Source organism: Chiloscyllium plagiosum, unplaced genomic scaffold (genome assembly GCF_037043375.1).
Source record: "Chiloscyllium plagiosum isolate Xiang-an unplaced genomic scaffold, Cpla_swu_hap1 HiC_scaffold_29, whole genome shotgun sequence".
NCBI lineage: Eukaryota > Metazoa > Chordata > Chondrichthyes > Orectolobiformes > Hemiscylliidae > Chiloscyllium > Chiloscyllium plagiosum.
In genome coordinates this window covers 9,323,455-9,349,301 of record NW_028270167.1, presented here as the reverse complement: position 1 = coordinate 9,349,301, position 25,847 = coordinate 9,323,455, and the positions used below count along the sequence as shown (strand labels likewise).

The following is a 25,847-nucleotide window of genomic DNA, read 5'->3' as shown; positions in this document are numbered from 1 at the left end:
TGAGAAAAGTGAACGTACTATCACCAAGATTGAGAATGAAACAAAAATGGTGGGAAGGATATGGTCAGGATGATGTAAAGAATCAGATAGGCATAAACAAGTTGCATCAGTATGCAAAGACTTGGCAGATGGAATATAATGTGGCAAAATATGAGGTCAATGTGCTTTGGCAAGTAAAATAGAGAGGCTGAATACTTTTTAAATGGAGGAAGTCTGCAGAAAGCTACAGCACTGACAGATGTGGGTGTCCCCTTATATAAATCACAAAAAAGCTCACATCTAAATTCATCAGGTAATAGGGAAGGCAAATGAAATGTTGGCCTTTATTTCAAAGGGACTGGAGAATAAAAGTAGGGAAGTCTTGATAAAATTGTATGAAGTACTAGGTAGACCATGCTTAGAATATTGTGAACTGTCCTGGTCCCATTACCTGAGGAAATGTATACTGGCATTGAAGGCGGTCCAGATAAGCTTCACTAGAATGTTCCTGGGCTTGGAAGGATTTTCGTATCAGGAGAGGTTCATCATTTAATCTCTACAGCATGGAAGCAGGCCATTTGTCCCATCAAGTCCACACTAATCCTCTGAAGAGCATCCCACCCAGACTCACCCTTCCTAAAGGTAAGAATTTTAAAAGTGAAGATATTTGGAGATGGATTCTGGTTAAGCAAAGCTTTTCAGGCAGGGTAGGTGAGAATGTGTATTAGATCAACTATTGTCTTATTGAATGGTGGGGCAGATTCAATGGGGCAAATGGCTTCTAATTTGTATTTGCTAATAAGACATAGGTTAGCTTTTCAGCTACAGATGACCTGGAGATAGGGCAGAGACAGAAGATGCTATGGAGGTAGAAATAGGCACATACATAATGGCCAGGTGAAACCTTCATTCTCTACGTCAAGTTCAAACCTTTGAGATTTCTGAGTATGTCAACCTCTTGTTAAAATAGGGCAAATGACAACACAAGTTGTCATATTTAATCACCATTAGTTAGCTCTACATTGCATACGATTTTCATCTATTTATTGGGTGTAAGAGAACAATACCCTCTGTCTTCAGCACACTATAGAACAAAGATCAGGATATAAATAATTATTTTATTTGTATTATATGTGACAGAAACCTTTTACAGAAAGTAATGTACAGTAGAACAAAAGTCACTCTATAAACATTCATTAGCAACTTGGGAGATGATTTGCATAAACATTATAGATCCATGACCCATGTGTTCAACTTCAGTTCTGTTTAAAAATGAGTCTGACAGTTAAATCTTTAGCATGTACAATGTAAACAGAACTAGCCATGGAAAGAAATCAAGTTTGGTTAATTCACTAAGATAAACCATCCTTTAAAGCTTTATCAAAATACTATGCACTGGCCTTAAACCTCTTCATGCATAGATTCTTACTCAACCTTTCTCGCTCCAGAAATCACTGACTTTTCCACTTCCGTTCAGTTCCAAAGGTTCCAACGGTCCTCCCGAAACCTAGCTAAGAAGTCACTTTCCACATGAACCACAATGAGTTATTAAACAGTGAACAGGAGCACGTCCAAGCCCAATCTTATTTCTCCCCAGTGGTCACGCAAATTCATGTTGACATTTTCTACGCGAGTCATTGAAAATCAATTAAGAGCAAGAAATCTGGATGTCATTGAATGGTTGGGATTTCAACAAAATAGCATGTAGGTCAAACATTTTTCCAGCAAAGGTACAAAATTGAACCTTTTTTAACATTAATGTCGAACCAATGATCAGCAGAACATGTAAAACTAATAATATCTTCTGTAGCACAGTGGATACAATGATCAACTGATTTAAACAGGTTCAGATGTAGAAGGACTTCAGTCCATTTGATCTAATACTTTCAGAATACTGGCTTTACCTGATCACAGTGTAGAGCTACATCTTACATAAGTGCAATGTCTTACAGCTACAGCTACACTCAAAGAGTTTCTCACATTTCTCAACTTTCTCTTATCAAATGCGTTTTGTCTGGATGATGTCACATCTAACTCCAGGCCAAAAACCACATGGATATTTTTCAAAAAGTGCCACTTCTAGCCAACGCTTGTCCAAGGTGAAGAGTCAAATTTATCATTCTCCATTGGAGCACGGCTCCATGCCCAGAGCAGAGTCTCCCTGACAAAATATGCGTGTAGTTTCAAGAGTTTTATGATCTGTCACACTATTTGCCACTCTGAATCTCATTACTAACAAATGAAACATGTGCTGAAACAGATCATTCACTCTTCAAGCCTGCTCCACCATTCAATAGGAACATAGTTGATTGGCTTGTGCTCCAAATTCCACGTTCCGATCTATCTTTGATTCACCTACTTAACAAGAATATTATACACTTATGCCTAAAAGGTATTCAATCACCCTGCCATCATTGACTTATGAGGTACAGAGTTACAAAGCCAGACCTATCCTGTGAGAGAAAGAAAGTCCCCTCATCTCAGTTCCAAAGGAGTGACTACTAATTTTAAAACAATATCACCTAGTTCTGGCCACACAAGAGTAAACATTCCGCCTTGCCAAGATCATTCAACATCTTCCTTGCCCTTTTAAATTCCAGTGGACATTAGACTAGCCTTTTCTGTAGTTGTTCAAGAGAGAGGGTTCTGTTCAAATGGTGAGCAATGGGACTATCGCACTGTCCCCAACTCAACCAGCAGAGAAATGATTGGCTCACAGATTTTTCTGCATTTTTTTTACTTCTTCGTTTTCCTCACCTTATCTCCTAAAGATGTCGGCTTGCCAGGATCTTAACTCTTCACTTTCCTGCCTCAGGAGTCAGTTGTAGATCAGGACCAATCAGGAGCTAAACCAGAATTTCTTTTCCTAAAAGCAGTGTAAGGATATTTAGAAAGATTTGAAGCCATGAAATATGAGCGAGCCCAATCCATTCTTGACAGCACCGGCTGCAGTAATGCATCTAAATTACTTAGCCATAGCATCAAAAACATGTACTGCTGAGACAGTTGTTATCTCAGCAGAAATAAAATCTTAAAATAGATGTTAATTCTTTAAATAAAGCAGGATGATTAACAACTGCATTAAAGATAGATTAATATTTCCAGTGGTTCTCATCACAAATGTGAACTCTGTCCAGCCGATCAAGCACATTACAAGTTCCAGATAATTCCAAATAGTTTTTGGCTTGACTCAAAACTCAAAAGTTACCTAGTAGTTCCAATTAAGCATTTTTAATAAAACATAGGTTAATAAGACATAGGTTAATTTCCATTGTCACTGCACTACTTTGACTTGGATTAATGCGACTTGCAATTAAAAATAGATTACAGTCAGTTTTGACTTCTGGAATTCTGCATTGTCCTTCAAGTTGTTTTTAGAACAAGGTTGCCCTGATGATGAGGCTCATTCTTAAAAAATGGCAAAAGCTTAATGGAAACGTTGCTACTGTAGACTGCCACCAGACATCTGCAGCATTAGCTTTTGTGAACTGTACAATACAAATGGGTCTTATGAACGTGCTGAATTTTTTGACATCCTTGCAGACTGTTTAGATCTATATATACATATATGGCAGTTAAATATTACAATTGTATTTATTCTGCAAACATAAAAGACTAGCTTCCCTCTTGTCAAGATTGCACCATCTACATTTTTCTTCTTCTTGGTTTCTGAAAAAAAAATTTTAAATTGTTTTATCTTTGAAACAGCTTTATGAAGAACAATAATAGGAGGAAAAACAAAAGGTTGGCTTTTCATATTATCAAGGTTATTAAGTAGGTTTGAGAATATAAGGGTCCCCTTAATTTCTGGGATCATTTGAGAACCACGCTAAGGAATTCAGCCAGGTTAAAGTTCTACAATACAGATGCAGGAGATTTCTTTGATTTATTGCTTATTCTGAAGAAGGTTTTGGAAAGAACAATATTTTCAGAGTAATTCCTTGAGAAATAAACTGAGCCGTATGGAGTGCACAATAGACCAGGTTGTACAGTACATAGTCTGTGGAAGAAAATGGCTAATGGCTCCAACACAGCTTACATTTTGTTCATAATTCACATGACACTTTTCTGTCTTCAGATACATAACAGTGAAGGGTGGATAGTTAAATAGTTAAAGCAGTTACTCATTAGGACCATCAAACCATCACCCAGCACCTCCTACAGTATCGTTTTTGGGGTAAAAAAAAACCCTCTGACCTAAAATCTATTTTGGACCTTGGAGAAATAGGATGAAGATTTCACATCCAAGTGAGTGGGGCTCCAGGTAAGTGGTCCAAAAAGTTCAAATAAAATATAAATGGTGGAGACACACTGGAAAATTGAGCGCAGCAATAAAAAATATTGACAGACAAAAAGACAAAGTGAGTGAACAAAGTTGTGCAGGATTTTCTGCGCTGCATCAGTAACAAACCTTCAAAGATTCTTAACTGGTCCCATAGCAGCATAAAACTTCAGGTGGTCATGAAAGGCGCTACAGAAGTGCAAGTCTGATTTTGTTTATTCACCGTGACTGCAGGAGATTCTGTATGAACAGTGCAAGCCTTTGACAGGGAGGTTACTCTGAACTGTACAGAAATTAAAATGTTAAAACTGTACAAGCAAACAGTCTCACACATGACTGCCTGTTACGGCAATGAGGTCAAAGGTTCGGTAGATCATTGACTGTAAGATTTTGCAGTACTGTGTCAGGTTGCACTTTGCAATGATATTTTGTATAATGCAAAATTAGGACATCATCACAGTTTTCCTATTTCATGGAGATGTCACATTTTAATCACTGGAACATGTTTGAAGGAGAATCCACATGTCACAGCGGATACTGATTATAAATGCTGAATAAGTGAATCTAAAGGAGAAGGACAGACACCATGACACTCATCTTCTCATTTTTGTGAATGTACTTGGCTCCTTACTTGGTACTTGAGATAAATAAGAATGCACCATGGGAAATGGACATGCTTTACAGATTATTTAGGACTAAGCCAAGCAATAGATTTGTCATCATTTATCCAGACTAGAGAACAGCAAGTTTGATGATTAAATTTCAATGCAAATTCTGAATAACTCATGATTAACACCTATGCAACATAAAATACAGAGACGTGTAGGAAAAGGACTTGCACCTAAAACAAAAATAAACACTTGTCCTGTGCAATGCCTATCAGAGTTTTTCCAAATACTCCTGCACTCATCTGATTCAAAAGCCGATTTCACTCACGATTCCTCTCTCACCAGACAGCAAGGTTCCCACTCACCAGACAGCAAGGATGCCTCACATGGTTTTGTAATGCATTTCTGAAGGATCCAGGCTGTATGGCAGTGAGGCAGCATCCAAGGAGCTTCGAAATCGACGTTTCAGGCAAAAGCCCTTCATCAGGATTTGCCCGAAACGTCGATTTCGAAGCTCCTTGGATTCTGCCTGAACTGCTGTGCTCTTCCAGCACCACTAATCCAGAATCTGGTTTCCAGCATCTGCAGTCATTGTTTTTACCTGTATGGCAGTGAGGACATTACCCACAGTATCATGTGGAAGAAACTATACAGCAATATTTAAAATTGAGTTGAAATGTGGCAAAAACTCAGAAATTGCTAATTTTTGAGCCAAATGTTCTAAATTTTTACAGAATTGGTATAGTTTAAGATGATAACTACTGTGGTGAATATGAACATTGGTATATTATTAAATACAGATGCACAAATGGGGCAGAATTTCTGTCACAACACCATCGTGACCCAAAATAAATAGGTCAGGAGGTTGTGATCAGAAAAGGTTTGATGTTTGGAGTCAGAGGAATGCATTAATAATATTGATTATTTTTAAGTAACGAAGGAAGGAAACCTCCAAATACCCAAAAAAATCAACAGGCGTAATATAAAATTCTGTAAAAAAATGATTACACTACAGTTATTTTAAATGTTTAACACTTTCAAGACTTGTTTTTAAATATACTTTTGAAATTTCAGAAACTAATTCCACAATGCCTATTATAACAGTTTTGGTTTATACTGCTTTGTTTTGATTTTTCTTTATACTTACAATTATAATAATTTGACAAGACATGCTATAAGCTAACATGCTTCAGGAGAGAGATAAAGCATACATTGTTCTACAAAAACTGTGCTTAATAACAGCCCTGATTGAAAATCAAAGTTTCATTTAAAAAAAGATATATACTTTAGAGTGACATATAACTATAATTGACAAACAGGGTTTCTTGAAACATGTAAATTTTTGGGTGTAACATCCTTGAATTGTCAGTGTGCAGAAGGCCCATGCAGAATTATTTCATTTACAACTTCCAAAAAGTTGCATTTTCTTTTGATAAATTGTTCTCTGGATGGGTAAGGGTTAATTAAGTTTCAATAAAGTAACTGCAGCAGCAAAAATAAGATCTTTGAAATCAAAAGGCCCAACATCAGCCATCGTGACATTTGGAGATTTAGTCTTGTAATGATCTCTCTGGCTTCGATGCCCATCTCGTGGCTGATGAGCCTAATACAGGCCACATCCAAAACACAAGTTCAGCAGAATGAATCCAGCTCATAGACAATACGACTGAACGCTGCAGAATATTCACCAGCAGTGAAGCTCTCTCTCTCTATCTCTCGGACTTGACTTTGTATCGAAGAACGAGGTAAGCCAGGGAACGCAAGATAATGAAGAAAATACCAAGGACGATGAAATCCATGTAAAGTTTTGAGTCCTGCACATCCATCACTTGCAGAATTTTCTTTGGTTCCTTAAATGGGCAAAACCCAGTATTGCAGGTCAGATTTTTTCTGTCCAGTCCATATATTGACAGGATGACGCCTTCAAAGCCGTACCTGTGTCAGTGAGAAAAAAAACAGCAAATGACAATATTACTCTTTTAAAATCAATTGCTGCACAAGTAAATTTAGCTTATGTTATGTCACAGATCTCACCAAAATTGCCTGCGTAGAAAGCCTTAACTCTCTCATCATCATGTATGGTCACCTTGACGCCACCATCAAAATAGCCACGTGGAGGCATAATTGACACTTCCATTATAGTTGATGGGTTGCTGGGAAAGCACAGCAGGAAGTTGCGATCATGGAAGAAGGAGGTCATCTGGGACTTTCTGAGGTGGAATTGGTCATCCTGGGAACAGATGCGACAGAAGTTTTGGAATTGGGAATAAGGGATGGCGTTTTTACAGGAGGTAGGGTGGGATGAGTTGTGGTCCAGGTAACTGTGGGAGTCGGTGGGCATGTAATAGATGTCTTGTTAGTTGGTCGCTGGAGACGGTGATGGAGAGGTCCAGGAAGGGGAGGGAGGTGTCCGAGATGGTCCAGGTGAATTTGAAGTCAGGATGGAATGCGTTGGTGAAGTTGATGAACTGCTCAACCCCCTCGTGGGAACATGAGGCGACGCCGATAGAGTAGTGGAGGAACAGGTGGGGGTGGTGCTGGTGTAACTGTGGAAGATGGATTGGCAGGCATAACTGGGTCCCATGCAGGTGCCCATGGCTACCCCTTTGGTTTGGAAGAAGTGGGAGGATTGGAAGGAGAAGTTGTTGAGGGTGAGGACTGGTTCAGCCAGGCGGACGAGGGTGTCAGTGGAAGGGTACTGGTTGGGTCGGCGGGAGAGGCATGATCACAATTACCCTTCCCACGTGGTTAACTATGCCCTCCAGCGCATCTCCTCCACTCCACACACCACTGCCCTTGAAGTGCACCCCTCCCAACGCAACAAGGACAGAACCCCCCTGGTCCCCACCTTCCACCTCACTACTACATTGCAACATCCTCCGTCACTTCTCCCAACTCTAAATGAACCCCACCATCAAAGTTATATTCCCTCCCTACCACTATCAGCATTCCGGAGAGACATTCCCTCTATGACCCCCTCATCAAGTCCATGCCCCACTCCTGGCACCTTTCCTTGCCACCGCAGGAAGTGCAAAACCTCTGCCCATACCACTCCCCTCACCTCCGTCCAAGGCCCCAAGGGATCTTTCCACATCCATCAGAAATTCACCTGTACCTCTACCAATGTCATCTACTGCAACTGTTGCACCCGGTGTGGTCTCCTCTACATCGGGGAGACAGGATGCCTTCTTGCAGATCATTTCAGACAGCATCTCTGGGACACCTGCACCAACCAACCCCTCCATCCCGTGGCTGAACACTTCAACTCCCCCTCCCACTCCATCCAGGACATGCAGATTCTTGGGGCCTCCTCCGCCACCAAACCGTTACCACCCGACGGCTGGAGGAAGAACGCCTCATATTCTGCCTGGGACCCTGCAACCACATGGGATAAATGTGGATTTCAACAGCTTCCTCATTTTCCCTCCCCTGACATTAGCCCAGTCCCAAGCCTCCAACTCGGCACCGCACTCCCCCTTCTGACCTATCACCTTCTCCCTCAACTTCATCCACCTATCGCTTTCTCAGCTTCCTTTCCCCCAACTCCAAAACCTTTCCATTTATCTTTCAGCCCACGGCCCACAAGCCTCATTCCTGATGAAGGGATTATGCCTGAAACGTCAATTCTCCTGCTCCTCAGATTCTGCCTGACCTACTGTGCTTTTCCAGCAACACACCCTTGACTCTGATCTCCAGCAGTTGCAGTCCTCAATTTCTCCTACTTTCATTATAGTATTTGATATTATACCCTAAATATCTGAACCTTCATATTAGATAAACATATGTGGGAGAAAGCATATGCTGACTAAGGTATATAAAGAAGGGTGGTAAAGGGCTTATGTAGAGCATTATCTATGGCATACATCTGATGGGCAAAACCATCTGCCTCTGTTCAGTAAGGTCAATGGAATTCGAGTTGAGAGTGCGGCGCTGGAAAAGCACAGCAGGTCAGGCAGCATCCGAGGAGCAGGAAAATCGACATTTTGGACAAAAGCCCTTCATCCCTCATTCCCAATGAAGGACTTTTGCTCAAAATGCCGTTTCTCCTGCTCCTCGGATGCTGCCTGACCTGTTGTGCTTTTCCAGCACCACACTCTCGACTCGTAATCTCCAGCATCTGCAGTCCTCACTTTCGCCTCAATGTAACTTGATGCAACTTAGCTGGGGCAGCAGTTACCATCAGTACATTTAGCTCAGCATCCTTTTGTTTGCAAATGGGGAGGAGATGGTCTCGTGGTATTATCACTGGGCCGTTAATCCAGAGGCTCAGATAATGATCTGGGGACCCAGGTTCAAATCCTGCCTGGGATAGATGGTGGAATTTAAATTCAATAAAAAAAACTGGAATTAAGAGTCTAATGGTGACCATGAATCCATTGTTGGAAACGCCCATTTGGTTCACTACAGTAATCCCCTTTAGGGAAGGAAACTGCCATCCTTACCTGGTCTAGCCTACATGGTTGATGAAAGAGTGGGAAAAGGTGACTTAACCTTCACATTTTTCTGGTTGGAAATTGCGCAGGCACGATTTGGAAGTTTGCAAGTCCGAGAGAGAAGGAGAGGGAAAGAGAGAGTGGGAGGTACAGCCAAAGCACCATTTTTATAACAAACTCAATAAAAGAAAGAAAGTGTACCTTACGTAAGAGACGTAGGAGCTCCATTGCAAGTAGGTGGGGATGGTATCAAAACTAACAAAAAATCCCGAGAATAGAAGCACTGGGATGGCAGTGACTGGGCCCACAAAGGTGGCTACCTGGAAGTGGACAATGCAGGGAAACACAGCATGTCATGAACAGCTCACAAAATCATCACTATCACAGAAGTCTGGTACAAACTGAGTTGATGAATTAAATGCATGGGGGTTGCATGACGACTAAGTATGATAATATTACCGGTTCCAACTGAACTGTCCCCCCACACCCCCTTGGACTTAAGAGTCATAGACACATACAGTACAAAAACAGACCCTCCAACTCATCCATGCAGACCAGATGTCATAATCTGAATTAGTTCTATTTGCCAGCATTTGGCCCATATCCCTCTAAACCCTTCCTATTCATGTATCCCTCCAGACGCTTTTTAAAATGTTGTAATTGTATCAGCCTCCACCACTTCCTCTGGCAGCTCATTCCAAACATGCACCACCCTCTGCATGAAAATGTTGCCCTGTAGGTCCCTTTTAAATCTTTCCCCTCTCGCCCGAAACCTATGCCCTTTGGTTCTGGACTCCCCCAAACAAGGGAAAAGACCTTGTTTATTCACCCTGTCCCATGCCCCTCATGATTTTATAAACCTCTATAATGTCACTGCTCAGCCTCTGACGCTCCAGGGAAAACAGCCCCAGCCTATTCAGCTTTTCCCTACAGCTCAAACCCACCAACCCTGGCAACAACCTTGCAAATCTTTTCTGAACCCTTTCAAGTTTCACAACATTTTTAACTTGACTCTTCCTTCAGCCCCAGCCTAGACAGACCCCAAACATTCCCCCACCTCCTGGGGTTTCGTGTCTCGTTGATTGAGCGTCCCTTCCCGCCCACAACCATTCCCTTCTATTCCCATCCCGTTTGACTCTCCACCCCCTGCTGTACTCCCCCTTCCCACCCCCTCATCTCTCTTGCCACCTTTTCTCCTCATGGGAACATATATCCGCGGTTCAGTTGTAAACCCAACCCGACTAGTCTCCAAGATACTGTGCAATTGCGCCAATCACCTGGCACAAGTTTTTTCAGGTTGGTTTTCGGTTCCAAATCTTTATGTGGTTTCAGATGCCAGATAGTGGGGGGCACCAACTGAAGGCCACGCACCCTCGCCGGCCTAAAGGGGGATTCAAAGATTGTGAGCTGACTTCACCCAGGGAACTGGTAAGTTCAGTTGGTTGAACATCTGGTTTACAACACAGAGTGATGCCAACAGCATGGCTTCAATTCCCACATCAGCTAAGGGTTGCCATGAAGGAATCCTGTTCTCGACCTCTCCCTTCACCTGAGGCATGGTAACTCCCAGGTTAAACCATCACCAGTCATCTCTTGCTAATGCAAAAGCTCCTCTGAGTTGATGGTAACTTTACCTTTACCTCCTGCACAATAAAAATTCCACCTGAACTCCCCTCAACGTTCCTCAGTTAAGTGACAGCATCTAAAAAGGCATGACTTTCAACATTGCAAAGTTCTGATCAAGTCGGGAAGGAAAAACTATTTCCAATGATCGAAAGGTTGATAAAGAGAGAATGCAGACATGAGAGAATTGTCAGAAAGAATCAGAGCTAGGAGGAAGATTTTTTTTAAATGCAGAGGGCCGTGGTAATCTGGAGCATATTGCTCGAAAGGAAGTGAGTTTAAATCCTCACTTTCACAAGGCAACAAGATAAACACCTAACAGGAAGAATTTGCAGTTTTATAGGAAAAGCATACAAGTGTTAGAAGCTAATTAGAAAGCTCTTTCAAGAGGCTGACACAAACTAGATGGGTTGAATGGCCTCTTTGTCATTCTACGGTTGACAATCTTTGATGTGATCTCTCGGTGTAGTTTCTGCATGGACCGGTACCTGTAAAGATGTGGATGCAGCACCAATCAGGAGTCCAAGTGACTGGGCCACCAGTGCGGTCGCTGTGGCCAGACTGGCAAACAAGAGGAAGCGGGAAGCCTCAGGGGGCTGCGATGTCATCCAGTAGACAATACTGCAGTAGACAATTGGACAGACCACCTACAGGTGGGAGAACAAGCATTTTAAAACTGGGATCGACAAACACTCCCACCTTAATACTGTCACCTCACCCTCTCATTTTGAATTTTGTATCATTTAGCTTCACTGGTGTTATGAAAATGTTATTACTTCAACTGCAGACAGTTCAGTGCACGGTAATGTCCTCAGAACACATCTGTCTCATTTGTCAAAGGAAAGTCCATAAAGGACAGAGCCATCAGATATGAGAATAATGGACAAGCTGGATTGCTGTTAGGACCACTGTCACTTTATAGAAACATAGAATCCCTACAGTGTGGAAGCAGGCCGTTTGGCCCATCAAGTCCACAATGTCCCTCTGAACAGCATCCCCACCCAGACTCACCCCCAACCCCATTCCTGTAAGCCTGCATTTCCCATGGCTAATCCTCCTAACCTACACATCCCTGGACACTATGGGCAACTTAGCACGGCCAATCCAACTAACCTATGGGAGGAAACCTGAGTTCCTGCAGGAAACCCACATAGACATGAGCGAGTGTGCAGACTTTGCATAGGCTGTCGCCTGGGGCTGGAATTGAACCCAAGTCCCTGGCACTGATGGGTAGAAGTGCTAATCACTCAGCCACCATTTCTTTTACTCATTCATGGGAAGTGGACATCGCTGGCAAGGTCAGTATTTATTGCCCATCCCTAATTGCCTAGAGGGCAGTTAAAGTAAGTCTGGAGTCACATGCAGGACTGACCATGTAAGGACAGCAATTTCCTTCCTTAAAGGATATTATTGAACCATATGGCTCTTTCCGACAATTTGCAACAGTTCCATTGTCATCAGTAAACATTTAATTCCAGATATTTTAGTGAATTTCAATTTCACCATCTCCCTTAGTGGGATTTGAACCCAAGTCCTGAGAACATCTCTGGATTAATAGAATGGCAATGAAAACAAAAGGCAATCACTTCCCTAAAGACTATAATGCATGCAAGAACCAAGGGCAAGGCATTCAGCGGCAGGGCTCCAGGATTATATTGAAATAGCAAAAGAATGTTCACTATATTTTTTTGAACAACACAAATACAAGCAAATACGGCTAAATAGGTACACACTGAACAAGTGAGACAGTGATTCTAAAAATATAAGTGTCTGCATCAAATTCAATCCGATAAATTTAATCCAGCTTAATCTTTTTTTTAACTGTTGCTCTTATGGCTTCACGCATACACAATCTGGAATGTAGTTCTTTTTTTTAAATTCTGGATCTGGCTACACATGTCACAGCTGAGGTCCACAGGACACTCCTACCAACAAGTGCCCTGGAGGGTTCTAGTGGTGCAGAGGTAGTGTCCCTACCTTGGACTTAGGAGACCCTGGTTCAAATCCCATCTGCTCTAGAGGTGTGTAATAACATGTTGGAGCAGGTTGATATCGGCAAAAAAAACCTAGCATATCAGCCAAGTATAAGCACTGATAGTTGTGTACTAGGGTTCATCAGACATACACACCACACACACTCCCTCTTTTTCTCACTAAACATTCCAAATAGTGTTCTTTGGTTAAATGCAACAGATGCAGAGGCAGGGCAACTTTCTTCTCATTTACATAAAACTAAAGCCCATCAGTTTCTGTTTAGAGCAGAGTTCGACCCTCAGCTTTTAGCTCCATAGCAACCTCTGGGCTTCCTTGCTTCGAAAGGCTGGGTCATGAGTTCAAACAATGTTTGTAAGTACCCCCAGGCTTTAGTGAAGAACCTGAAATCCAACTGTAACTGAAACAAAAACTCTACATTTTAAACCCTTAGGTATAACCCCACAATAGAGACAATTATAACAATAGACATAGGAACATAAGAACTAGGAGCGGGAGTAGGCCATCTGCCCCTCGAGCCTGCTCCGCCATTCAATAAGATCATGGCTGACCTCTTTGTGAAGTTAGCTCCACTTACCCACCCACTCAATATAACCCTTAATTCCTTTACTGTTCAAAATTCTATCTTTGCCTTAAAAACATTTAACAAGGTCACCTCAACTGCTTCACTTGGCAGGGAATTCCACAGATTGTGAGAAATAATTCATCCTCAACTCAGTCCTAAATCTGCTCTCCCCTTAATTTGAGGCTATGCCCCCTAGTTTCACCCGCTATTGGAAACAACCTCCCTGCTTCTATTTTTTCTATTCCCTTCATAATTTTATATGCTAGTCTAAGATCCACTCTCATGCTTCTATATACCCAGTAGCTTGGTGTATGGCCCATCAGAATGGAGAGGCTGAATGATCTCTTCCAAGGTACTTCACTGTTGATACACAACCAACTTAATGCTTAGCGATTTTTGCAAAGGTTTGTAGCTCAGGATGAGTTTCTGGATGTAAGTTTGCTCACTGAGCTGAAAACAAACCTTCCAGCTCAATGAGCAAACATACATCCAGAGCTTAATGCGTATTCAATGACAAAAATGAATAAATATCTGAACACGACATACTTGAAAAGGAACATCCGCCATTGTTTTAGCCAAGTAGTAAGCCTTTAGGCTGTACCAGTAGTTGAGGTGTTCTCTCAGAAATACAGACATCTCCAATGGAACTGGAAGGGGGAAAGAAAAATATGAACTGAGATTTTCCTTTCTGCATGTTTTAAATAACTAATAAAGATTAGTGTCTGTTTATAGATCTACTTTATGGAATAATACTGAATGAAAACAGTGATCGGGAATAATTGTGGAGTCAATATGTCGCTGAAAGAGGCCGCTCAGCCCTCTGAGTCCATGACACCAGGTTATAGTCCCAACAGGTTTATTTGAAATCACAAGCTTTCCCACCCCTCCCATCACCAATATTTCTCCCTCAAATAACAACAAACCTGCTGCTAGTGGGTCACCGCAAGGACCTGTTTTGGGTCCACTGTTGTTTGTCATTTATATAAATGCTTGCATAGAAGGATGGTTTAGTAAATTTGCAGATGACACTAAGGTCAGTAGAGTTGTGATAGTAACAAAGAATGTTGTAGGTTACAGACAGACCATAGATAAGCTGCAGAGCTGGGCTGAGAAGTGGCAAATGGAGCTTAATGCAGAAAAGTGTGAAGTGATTCACTTTGGAAGGAGTTACAAGAATGCAGAGTACTGGGCTAATGGTAAGATTCTTGGCAGTGTAGATGAGTAGAGAGATCTCAGTGTCCAGGTACATAGCTCCTTGAAAGTTGCCACCCAGGTTGATAGGGCTGTTAAGAAGGCATATGGTGTGTTAGCTTTTATTGGTAGAGGGATTGAGTTTCAGAACCATGAGATCATGCTGCAGCTGTACAAAATTCTAGTGCGGCCACATTTGAAGTATTGCATACAGTTCTGGTCACCGCATTATAGGAAGGATGTGGAAGTTTTGGAAAGGGTTCAGAGGAAATTTACTAGGATTTTGCCTAGTATGGAGGGAAGGTCTTATGAGGAAAGGCTGAGGGACTTGAGGCTGTTTTCGTTAGAGAGAAGGTTGAGAGGTGACTTAATTGAGACATAGAAGATACTCAGAGGGTTAGATAGGTTGGACAGTAATAGCCATTTTCCTCAGATAGCGATGGCTAGATCGAGGGGACATGGCTTTAAACTGCGGGGTGATAGATATAGTTCAGATGTCAGAGGTAGTTTCTTTACTCAGAGAGGCGCGAAACGCACTGCTTGCAACAGTAGTAGACTTGTCAACTTTAAGGGCATTTAAATGGTTATTGTGAAACTTGAAAGGGTTCAGAAAAGATTTACAAGGATGTTGCCAGGGTTGGAGGATTTGAGCTATAGGGAGAGGTTGAACAGGCTGGGGCTGTTTTCCTTGGAGCATGGGAGGCTGAGGGGTGACCTTATAGAGGTTTACAAAATTATGAGGAGCATGGATAGGATAAATAGACAAAGTCTTTTCTCTGGGGTCGGGGAGTCTAGAATTAGAGGGCATAGGTTTAGGGTGAGAGGGGAAAGATATAAAAGGGGCCTAAGGGGCAACTTTTTCACACACAGGGTGGTATGTGTATGGAATGAGCTACCAGAGGAAGTGGTGGAGGCTGGTACAATTGCAACATTTAAAAGGCATTTGGATGGGTATATGAATAGGAAGGGTTTGGAGGGATATCGGCTGGGACTAGATTGTGTTGGGATATCTGGTTGGCATGAACGGATTGGACCGAAGGGTCTCTTTCCGTGCTGTACATCTCTATGACTCTATATAGACGAGAATGGAATAGTGTAGGTTAGATGGGTTTCAGATTGGTTCCACAGGTCAGTGTAACATTGAGGGCAAAGGGCCTGTACTGCGCTGTAATGTTCGATGTTCGATGTTCTATGTTCGATGTTCTATATGCTGATCAACACTACTGCTTATGGGATTCCCACTGTGTCAGTCTTCTAGTGCTGCATTATAGTAGTTACTGCACTTCAAATGTATTTAACTGATTGTAAACTGCTCCTTTGTGCTCTCAGTAAATGTGTATAGTAGTTGAGAGTCTAATGTTAAGTTTGGAAGTATATGTGTGCAACGTGTGTCTCTGTAAACAAAAGCTTGTGGGTGTGGAATAATGAGGTGCAAATTCTATCCTTCATCATCAGGTTGAACAATGTGAAAGGGACTGTAAAAATGAATGATCTTTTTCCCTTATACTTAAGCAAATCCACTTATATAAAAAAAACACAGTTTTGAAGACTGAATCATAGAATTGTTATAATGTGGAAGCAGGCCATTTGAGTCCACATCGACCTCCAAAGAGCATCCCACTCAAACCCACCCTTATCACTGTAACTCCCATGGATAACCTACCAAGCCTGCACATCCTTGGACACAATGGGCAGTTTAAAATGGCCAGTCCACCTAACCTGCACATCTTTGGTCCGTGGGAGGAAACGGCAGCACCTGGTGAAAACCCACACAGACACAGGGAGAGTGTGCAAACTCCATACAGATAGTTGCCTGAGGTTGGAATTGAAACCAAGTCCCTGGCACTGTGAGGCAGCAGTGCTAACCACTGAGCCACCATTTCACCTTTGAAGGTTACAATCAAACAATACGAGAATAACGTTTCTCCTTACAGGTCAGGACAGTTGGCATCAGAGCAGCAAACATGAGGAAGAGCATGGAGAAGAAGAGGCATCCTGTGTTGTTGAATACTTTCTCTGCCTCATCACCAATGTTCAGATACAGCAGACCGATGAGGACCCCAATGCAGATGTGAGACATGAATCGTAAATGGGTCAAAACCTACAAGAGACAAGATAGTGGGGTCCACTGTGAGATTCAAATGGGCACACACACACACACACACCACATGAACATACAAATACACACAAAATAACTTGTTTCATTTTCAATGTTTGCCTACTTTTTTGCAGTACTTTTTTGATCTCGGAACACTTTCTTGACATCTGTTTTGAGTGAGCGAGCCCAGAAGCTGAAGGTTAGACTAACAACGGGAGATGAGGGAAACACTCAGCAGGCTTTTTCAGCTTTTGTGGGGAGAGGAACTGAAATTCCATTTCAGGTTGATGACTTTCCATCAGAAACTGGGTCATGCTGGGGGTGAGCATTATTTAAAAAGAGAGAGTCAGTGTAAAGGAGGGTGCAGGAAAAACAAGAGTGGAGAGAGTGGTGCCGGAAAAGCACAGCAAGTCAGGCTGCATCTGAGGAGCAGGAGAATTGATGTTTTGGGCAAAAGCCCTTCATCAGGAATGAGGGAAATTGCAGGAAAAACAAACTGTATGGTAAGATTTGTGAATATGGGATAGAGGGAGTATTTCAATAATAACATAATTAAACAATATTGAGAGTGTTCTATATGGTATCACTGACTATTTCCTTTCTTAGATGTCTCACCTCCATTTCCTGTGGCTCTGTACTTGCTCACAAGTTGTGCAGTTCTAAGTTTTGGCAATTCTGATGAAAGATCATTGATACAAAATGCGACCTCTGTTTCTATCTCCACAGAAGCAGCCTGACATCGAACATTCACTGTTTTTAAATTGGATTTTCAGCAATAATTTGCTTCTGGTTGAACAAAGTTCTGGGGTTGGAAGTGGGTAGTGTTCCTGCCTCTGAGCCAGAAGCACGGATCATACTTTAGGTCAACGAAGGTGCATTGACAATGTGGTCAAATGGGTTAATGAGCAATGGCAGGAGAAGGCAGTAAGAGTGGGAGAGATTCCTGGTCAGCTGAGTAAGCCTCTATCCAGGCTATAACATGCAAGACACTCTAGTCTCCCCACATGAACTTTAACATGTATCTACCAATGAGGCTGATGGTGGACTGTGGAATCTCAATCCCACTAACAGTGTGACTACCCAACAGTGGAAACATTTGCAGTTTTCCCATTCCCAGGAGAAGGTCACTGTCAGATGGTGAAACTCTGTTGTATTTCCAACTCTAAGATAGCGGGTAGCGAGAGTAAAAGCATCTTTTATCCCAGTCCTTCCCTATTCAAATGGCAGCTGAAGTGAACTGCAAACACCCCCATCCCCTCCACACCAATCCCCACCCTCCTACTGAAATTAACTCGACATTCTCTTACTGAGCAACACGTCCAGCTGACCTTACCATGTCTCGCAGAATGGAAATGAAGGTCCTTCTGAAGAGGATATAAAACTGAACAAAGGAGCTTATTGCAAAAGTGCAGCTCTCAATGGGGCCTGCGTCCTGTACAAAGAGAGAAAGAGAGAGAGAGAGAAGATCAGAATAACATGCAAGTTTCTAGTTTTTGTGTTCATCATGTTAAGGATATATTTTGTTGACATTCAGTCTTAGCATCCAGTTTAGTTTGTCATGTATGCAGGTCTAATGCAGGCAAGAGCTTTACATATCCAGCAATGACTGTTCTATATGGCAGTTTGACCTTTCCTAGTTTCCACATCCTTATCCACACCCATGATGCTTTCTCTTCACGACACAGTACTGGGAGTGAGCGACCCTGTCAGGAGATGTAGTCTTTTGCATGACACAAGAATTAGGAGCAGAAGTAAGCATTAATACCCTTTTTGTCTCCATTCAATATTAGATTAGATTAGATTAGATTACTTTACAGTGTGGAAACAGGCCCTTCGGCCCAACAAGTCCACAACGACCCGCCGAAGCGTAACCCACCCATATCCCTACATTTACCCCTTACCTAACACTACGGGCAATTTAGCATGGCCAATTCACCTGACCTGCACATCTTTGGACTGTGGGAGGAAACCGGAGCACCCGGAGGAAACCCACGCAGACACGGGGAGAACGTGCAAACTCCACACAGTCAGTCGCCTGAGGCGGGAATTGAACCCGGGTCTCTGGCGCTGCGAGGCAGCAGTGCTAACCACTGTGCCACCGTGCCGCCCACACGTGTAACCTTTGAGCTTGATCCCCTTATCTCTTAATTTCCTGGATCCCCAAATCTAACAAGCTCAGCTTTCAACGCACTCAGAGACCAAACTTACAAAACCCTCTGCCGCAGGAAATTCCAAAGATTCGCAGCCCCTTGGGTGAAGAAATTTCTCCGCATCTCAATCCAAAATGGCGACCCCTTTATCCTCAACTCATGACCCCACCCCGGGCTTTCGGCTCTTGCAGTTAGGGGAATTGCTCTCCAAGCTACCCTGTCAAGTTCACTCAGAGTCGGAGATGTTTCAGTGATATTAATGCTCATTCTCTGAACTTCCTGAGGCATTAAATGGAGACCCAGTCTGCCCTCTTCAATGGATATTAAATATTTCACTACAGTATCTGGAAGTCAAGCAGGGGAATTCTTCAACAGTGGAGATCTGCTTGATATCATCCAACATCACAAAAAACAGATGATCTGGTCACGAAATATTTTGCCATTTGTGGGAGCTTGCTGTGCAGGTGAGAAGCTGAGAATATATATTTATGTCGTGAGACATAGATGTCACTAGATGACCAATATTTATTGCCCCTTGAGAAGGTGGTGTTGAGGTGCCTTCTTAAACTGCTGCAGTCTGTGTGCTGTAGGTAGAGACACCATTTGTTAGGGAGGGTTACCAGGATTCTGACCCAGTGACACTCAGGAAACAGCGATACAAGACCATAAGATATAGGAGCAGAATTAGGCCATTTGGCCCATCAAGTCTACTCCGCCATTTGATCGTGGCCGATATATTCCAGAACCCTATTCTCCTGCATTCTCCCTGTTACCCGTTATGTTTCCAAGTCAGAATAGTGAACGGCTTGGAGGGGAACTTGTAGTTTTTATGGTGCATGTATTTACTTATTGAGTATTTTCTAAATATCTTATAGAATTATGGAACATTGCCTTGGGACAGGAGAAAATTAATTGCAATTTAAGACCACATGAACCCATTGAAAACTCTACCCAGCTGGAGTCCACCTGTCACATCATCGTTATGGTATCGAGAAAGTTTTGATTCTCACTGGATTACCGTCAAGCTCTGGGATTTCCAGCTTGAAGGATCACCCCCTTTGGATGGGTTCTTCTTTTCCGCCATGGTGCACATTCCATCCTGAACAGCCTTGAACAGCAGAGGGTTCAAATCTCCATATTCACCCGAGGCGACTTCAATAACTGGGCAAGCAAGCAAAAGGGGGTCAGGGTGAAAAGAACAAACATTAATCCTCAATAAGATACAGCGGGGAGGAGGTAGGGAATGGATTAAAACAGGTTCATAGAGTCTCTACGGTGCACAAAGAGGCCATTTGGCCCATCGAGTCTGCACTGACCCCCTGAAGAGCATCCCACCCAGACACACCAATCCACTGTATTTACCATGGCCAGTCCACCTGACCTGCACATCTTTGGAAGGAAACAGGAGCAAACAGAGGAAACCTGAGCAGACAAAGGGAGAACATGCAAACCCCATGCAGACAGTTGCCCGAGGCTGGATTCGAACCAAGTGCTGTGTGGCTGTAGTGCTAACCACTGAGCCACCATGCCTTCCCATGAGTGGTCTCCTTTTTCTCGGATACTACCTGACCTGCGGTGCTTTTCCAGCACCGCATTTTTCATCTCTGACTCTCCAGCATCTATAGTCTTTACTTTCTCCATGCCTTGTCTTCCAGAACACATGGAAGAGAAGCTTTGCCCCAGGGATTTGAACCCAGCGCACACAGGGAAATAGCACTTCATGTACCTTCACAGGATGTGAGCATCTCTGGCTGGGCCAGCCAGACAACCCCTAATTGCCTAGGGGGCAGTTAAGAGTCAACCCCATCACTGTGGCTTTGGAGTCCCATATAGGCCACACCAGTAGGGACAGCAGTTTCCTTCCCGAAAGGGGATTAGTTAACCGGATGTATAACCCCCAACCCCCACAGTGGTTTCATGGTCACCATTAGATAACCCTAGATTTTTAATCATTTCAAATTCCACCATCTGCCATGGCAGGACTTGAACTCAAGCCCCCAGAACATTACCAAACTGCAACAATACTACGAGGCCATCACCCCCTCCTCCCCTAACCCCCAATGTAGGTATCTAGCAATCGGTTGCACAATTGACTTGAGAGATATTTTTGTGCATTTTGAGATTGTAACTCACACAGATTTTTTTCTCTCTCTTATTCTCTTTCTTATTCTCTTTCCACTCCAAATAATTTCTTTCCTCTTTAGATCAGCTATAAAACGGAGGAAGCAAGCAGCAAAGGAAACTACTTGAAAGAAGTGGTCAGATCCGAGGGAGTGTTGCTGAACAAAGAGACCTTGGAGTGCAGGTTCTTAGTTCTTTGAAAGCAGAGTTGCAGGTAGACAGGATAGTGAAGAAGAAGTTTGGTATGCTTTCCTTCATTGGTCAGTGCATGGAGTATAGGAGTTGTAATGTTGGGGCAGTATAGGACATTGGTTATGCCACATTTGGAATACTGCATTCAATTCTGGTCTCACTGCTATAGAAAGGACGTTGTGAAACTTTGAAAGGGTTCAGAAAAGACTGACAAGAATGTTGCCAGGGCTGAAGGGTTTGAGCTATAGAGAAAGACTGAATAAGCTGGGGCTATTTTCCCTGGAGTGCTGGGAGTTGAGGGATTTATAAAATCATGAGGGGCATGGATAGGGTGAATAGCCAAAGTCTTTCCCCCAGGGTAGGGGTGTTCAAACTTGATGGTATAGGTTTAAGGTTAGAGGGGAAAAATTTAAAAGGGACCTAAGGGGCAATTTTTTCACACAGAGGGTGGTGTGCGTATGGGATGAGCTGCCAGAGGGAGTGGTGAAGGCTGGTACAATTACACCATTTAGAAGGCATTTGGATGGGTATATGAATAGGAAGTGTATAGAGGGATATGGGTGAGGTGCTGGCAAATGGAACTGGATTAATTTAGGATATCTGGTTGGCATGGACAAGTTGGACTGAAGGGTTTGTTTCCATGCTGTATGTCTCGATGACTCTGAGTGTCAGTGACTGGGTGTGGAGATCTGTCAGAAACCCTCCCAATTTCCCCTCAAGCCTCCCAGTTTCCTGACGCTATAATCTACACACCATCCTATAGTGTGGTTCCACTCGGGTGATGACTGCTCTCCAGTGAGCTGGCTCCAGTCTTCACACACGAGCTAAAAGGTTCTCGTCAGCAAATGTCACCCAAACCCAGCTGAAGTTAACACACAGTCAGTCTCTAGTGAGAGTGTGGGAATCTAAGCAAGCTGTCTCCTTTACAAGGTACACAGAGGCCAATGGCAGGATCTGTGCTCACATCTCAGCTACATTCAGCCACTGAGAGATACAGACAGCCCGTTGCTCCTGTGCCAATTCCTAGGAACAGCTCACCAATCAATCCTACTCTCGTGCTCTTTCCCCACTGCCCTGTATTTTGTTTCTTCATCAGAGCCTGTGGCCAAAGCATATTGGGTGGCACGGTGGCTCAGTGGTTAGCACTGCTGCCTCACAGCATCAGGGTCCCAGGTTCGATTCCAGTCTTAGGCGACTGTCTGTGTGGAGTTTGTACATTCTCCCCGTGTCTGCGTGGGTTTCCTCCGGGTGCTCCAGTTTCCTCCCACGTTCCAAAGATGTGCAGGTCAGGTGAATTGGCCATGCTAAATTGTCCATAGTTGTTAGGTGCATTAGTCGGGGGGGGGGGGGGGGTGGTTTAGTCTTCGGAGGGTCGGAGTGGACTTGTTAGGCCGAAGGGCCTGTTTTCACACTGTAGGGAATCTAATCATTAATAAAGCAGTGCCTTTTCCACTTACTAAAATCAGCAGGGTTGTGATAGGTTGGACAGTGCAAGCCCAGGCCTTTAAGGTACGGGATGAGGCTGGGGACTACTCCTTTGTAGATACACTGCCCTTGACTCACGATGAACAGCTGAGAGGACAGAAAAGAGATCGGAATTAAAACACGCACTGTTAAAGGTTCCTCATTATTAAACTTGGTTATTTTGTAAAAATAAAACTCAATCCAACCAGATTCATGCCCTGTTCTATCCTAACTGATGACGACTGAATGTTATTTGTTTAAATAGATGACATAACTTCATGTTTACAGGATGACTAACTTGATGGAATTCGTTTCTGACACAAACAGAGCTGAATTAACACAAGTGAAATTGTTGTCTCCATGTACAGAGCTAGCACAATAACATCATAAGGAATAAGAGCGAGAGGCGGTCATTCAGCCCCTCTGGGCTTCCCTGCCATTCTATCACATCATGGCTGATCTGCCCCAACCTCAACTCCTCCTTGATGCCAGCTCCTCATAGCCTCAATTCCTCGACGTCTCAAAAATCTATCTACCTCCTCTTTCAGCACTTTGTGATCCACCCTCCAGAACGCTTTCAAATACAGGATTCTAGTCATTAAAGGAAAAGGTAAAGTTGCCATAGTCCTATCAAACCATTGGACTGCTCGCTCATTGAAGAGAGACGACTGGTGGGGGTTTAACCTAAGGGTCACCACACCTCAGGTGAGGGGAGAGGTTGAGAAGGAGAGTCCCACACTGCCTCAGCCACTGGGGGAGTTGAACCCATGCTACTGGCATCACTCTGCAATGCAAACCAGCTGACCAGACAACTGACTATCCTGGCAGTGTGTCATTTTTAAGTGCAAAAGTGTATATTGCACTCCAACTGTGATCTCATCAACATCAAGTATAGTTGTAACAATATTTCCCTATTTTGAAATTTCAACATTCAAATTGAAATAAAGGTCAATAAAGGTCAAAATTCCATTGGCCTTACTAACTACCACATGCACTTGCATGCTAACGTTTTATGTTTTATGCACAAAAACATCCTGATTCAACTGTGCTACACTTCTTGATGTCTCTCTTCATTCAAATAATAGTATGTCGTTTCATTCTTATTACCAAAGTGTATGACATCACACTTTCCTACATTAAGCTCCATCTGTACAGATCTTGCCCCATCACTTAACCTATCTATATCCCCCTGAAAATTCCTTATGTCATCATCACAACATGCCCTCCAACCTGTTTTTTTTTGTCAGAAATTTGGATACATTACACTTCCCCCCTCCTCCAAATCATTAATATGGATAGCTGATGATTGAGGCCCTGGGACTGATCCTCGTGGCACTAATTATGTCTTTCCAACGTCAAAAAGCTCCACTAATCCTGACTCTCCATCTTCTGTGTGTTAACCAAACCCCAATCTATGCTAACTCATCACTCTAAAAATGTGAGTTCCTACCTTGTGCAATAATCATTATGTGACATCTTACGAGTGCCTTTAAGAAATACAGATACGCTACATCTACCAGTTCCCCTTTTGTCAACTCTGCTTGTTATATCTTCAAAGAACTAGCAAATTTGTGAAACATGATTTCTCTTTCACAAAACAATGATGACTCTGTTTGATTATATTAAGCTTCTCTTAATGCCCAGCTATTTCATGCTTAATAATGGACTCTAGCATTTATCAGTAACAGATGTTAGGCGAGCTGATCTATAGTTTCCTGCTTTCTGTCTCCCTCCTTTTTGAACAGGGCCATCCAATCTACTGGAACCCAACCGGAATCCAATAAGGTCTGGAATATTGCAACCAATGCCTCCACGATCTTTGCAGCCACATCCTTTAATGGACTCAGGAGAGCAAGAAGGGGCATGGAAAATCCTTAGCAAGTAGGATTAAGAAAAACGAAGGCATTTTTCACTTATGTGAGGAACAAGAGGGTGGCCAGAGTGAGGCTAGGGTCGATCAGGGATGTGGAGGGAACTTGTGTCTGGAGTCAGAGGAAGTATGGGAGGTCCTTAATGAATACTTTGCTTCTGAGAGGGAACCTTGACGTTTCTGAGGACAGCGCGAAGTAGACTGATATGCTGGAACAGCTTGATGTTAGGAAGGAGGATGTACTGAAAATTTTGAAAAATATAAGGATACATACATCCCTTGGGCCAGATGGGATATGCCCTAGGAAGTGAGAGAAGAGATTGCTGCACCTTTGGCAATGATCTTTGCATCCTCACTGTCCACCGGAATAGTATTAGATGATGGGAGATTGCAAATGTTATTTCCTTGTTCAAGAAAGGGAACCAGTATAATCCAGGGAATTAAAGACCAGTCAGTCTTACATCAGTGGTGGGCAAAGTATTAGAGAGGATTCTGAGAGACAAGATTTATGAATATTTGGAAAACCAAAGTTTGATCAGAGATAGTTAGCATTGTTTTGCAAGAGGCAGGTCATGCCACACAAACCTTATTGAATTCTTTGAGGATGTGAAAAACATGTTGATAAAGGTAGAGCAGTGGGTATGAGTTACATAGATTTTAGCTGAAAATGTGTTGCTGGAAAAGTGCAGCAGGTCAGGCAGCATCCAAGGAGCAGGAGAATCGACGTTTCGGGCATGAGCCCTGAAGAAGGGCTCATGCCCGAAACACCGATTCTCCTGCTCCTTGGATGCTGCCTGACCTGCTGCGCTTTTCCAGCAACACATTTCCAGCTCTGATCTCCAGCATCTGCAGTCCTCACTTTTTCCTTACATAGATTTTAGCAAGGCAGTTGGTAATGTTCCCCATGGTAGGCTCATTCAGAAAGTAAGGAGGCATAGAGTACGGGGAAATCTGGCTGTCTGGATACAGAACTGGCTACAGAAAACAGAGATGGAAAGTATTCAGCCTGGAGCTCGGAGACCAGTGGTGTTCCACGGGAATCGATTCTGGGACCTCTGCTCTTTGTGGTTTTTATAAATGACTTGGTTGAGGAAGTGGAAGGGTTGGTTAGTAAGTTTGCTGATGACATGAAGGTTGGTGGAGTGGTGGATAGTGTGGAGGGCTGTTCTAGGTTGCAATGCAACATTTTACAGGATGCAGAGTTGGACTGATAAGTGGCAGATGGAGTTCAACCTGGACAAGGGTGAAATCATTCACTTTGGAAGGTCAACTTTGAAAG

The 25,847-nt window shown here is 43.0% G+C and overlaps 1 protein-coding gene and 1 long non-coding RNA gene across 5 annotated transcripts in view; one reads left to right on the top strand and one right to left on the bottom strand.

Annotated features, from left to right (window-relative positions):
• LOC148142248 (uncharacterized) overlaps positions 1–23,190 on the top strand; it is a 34,136-nt gene extending 10,946 nt beyond the window's left edge. Inside the window, exon 3 of the long non-coding RNA XR_015751970.1 lies at positions 23,067–23,190. This is a non-coding gene — a long non-coding RNA (uncharacterized LOC148142248). The remainder of the gene's footprint in view (positions 1–23,066) is intronic.
• abcg4a (ATP binding cassette subfamily G member 4a) overlaps positions 1,078–25,847 on the bottom strand; it is a 148,781-nt gene continuing 124,011 nt past the window's right edge. For all 4 annotated transcript variants that reach the window (XM_043676571.2, XM_043676572.2, XM_043676573.2 and 1 more), the window contains exons 8-15: positions 22,692–22,806; positions 19,940–20,082; positions 18,105–18,203; positions 16,606–16,774; positions 14,029–14,129; positions 11,414–11,572; positions 9,504–9,622; positions 1,078–6,804 (exon numbers count right to left, since the gene is read on the bottom strand). In XM_043676571.2, coding sequence (XP_043532506.1) covers positions 6,579–6,804; positions 9,504–9,622; positions 11,414–11,572; positions 14,029–14,129; positions 16,606–16,774; positions 18,105–18,203; positions 19,940–20,082; positions 22,692–22,806 — 1,131 coding nt within the window. In that variant the 3' untranslated portion in view covers positions 1,078–6,578. The remainder of the gene's footprint in view (positions 6,805–9,503; positions 9,623–11,413; positions 11,573–14,028; positions 14,130–16,605; positions 16,775–18,104; positions 18,204–19,939; positions 20,083–22,691; positions 22,807–25,847) is intronic.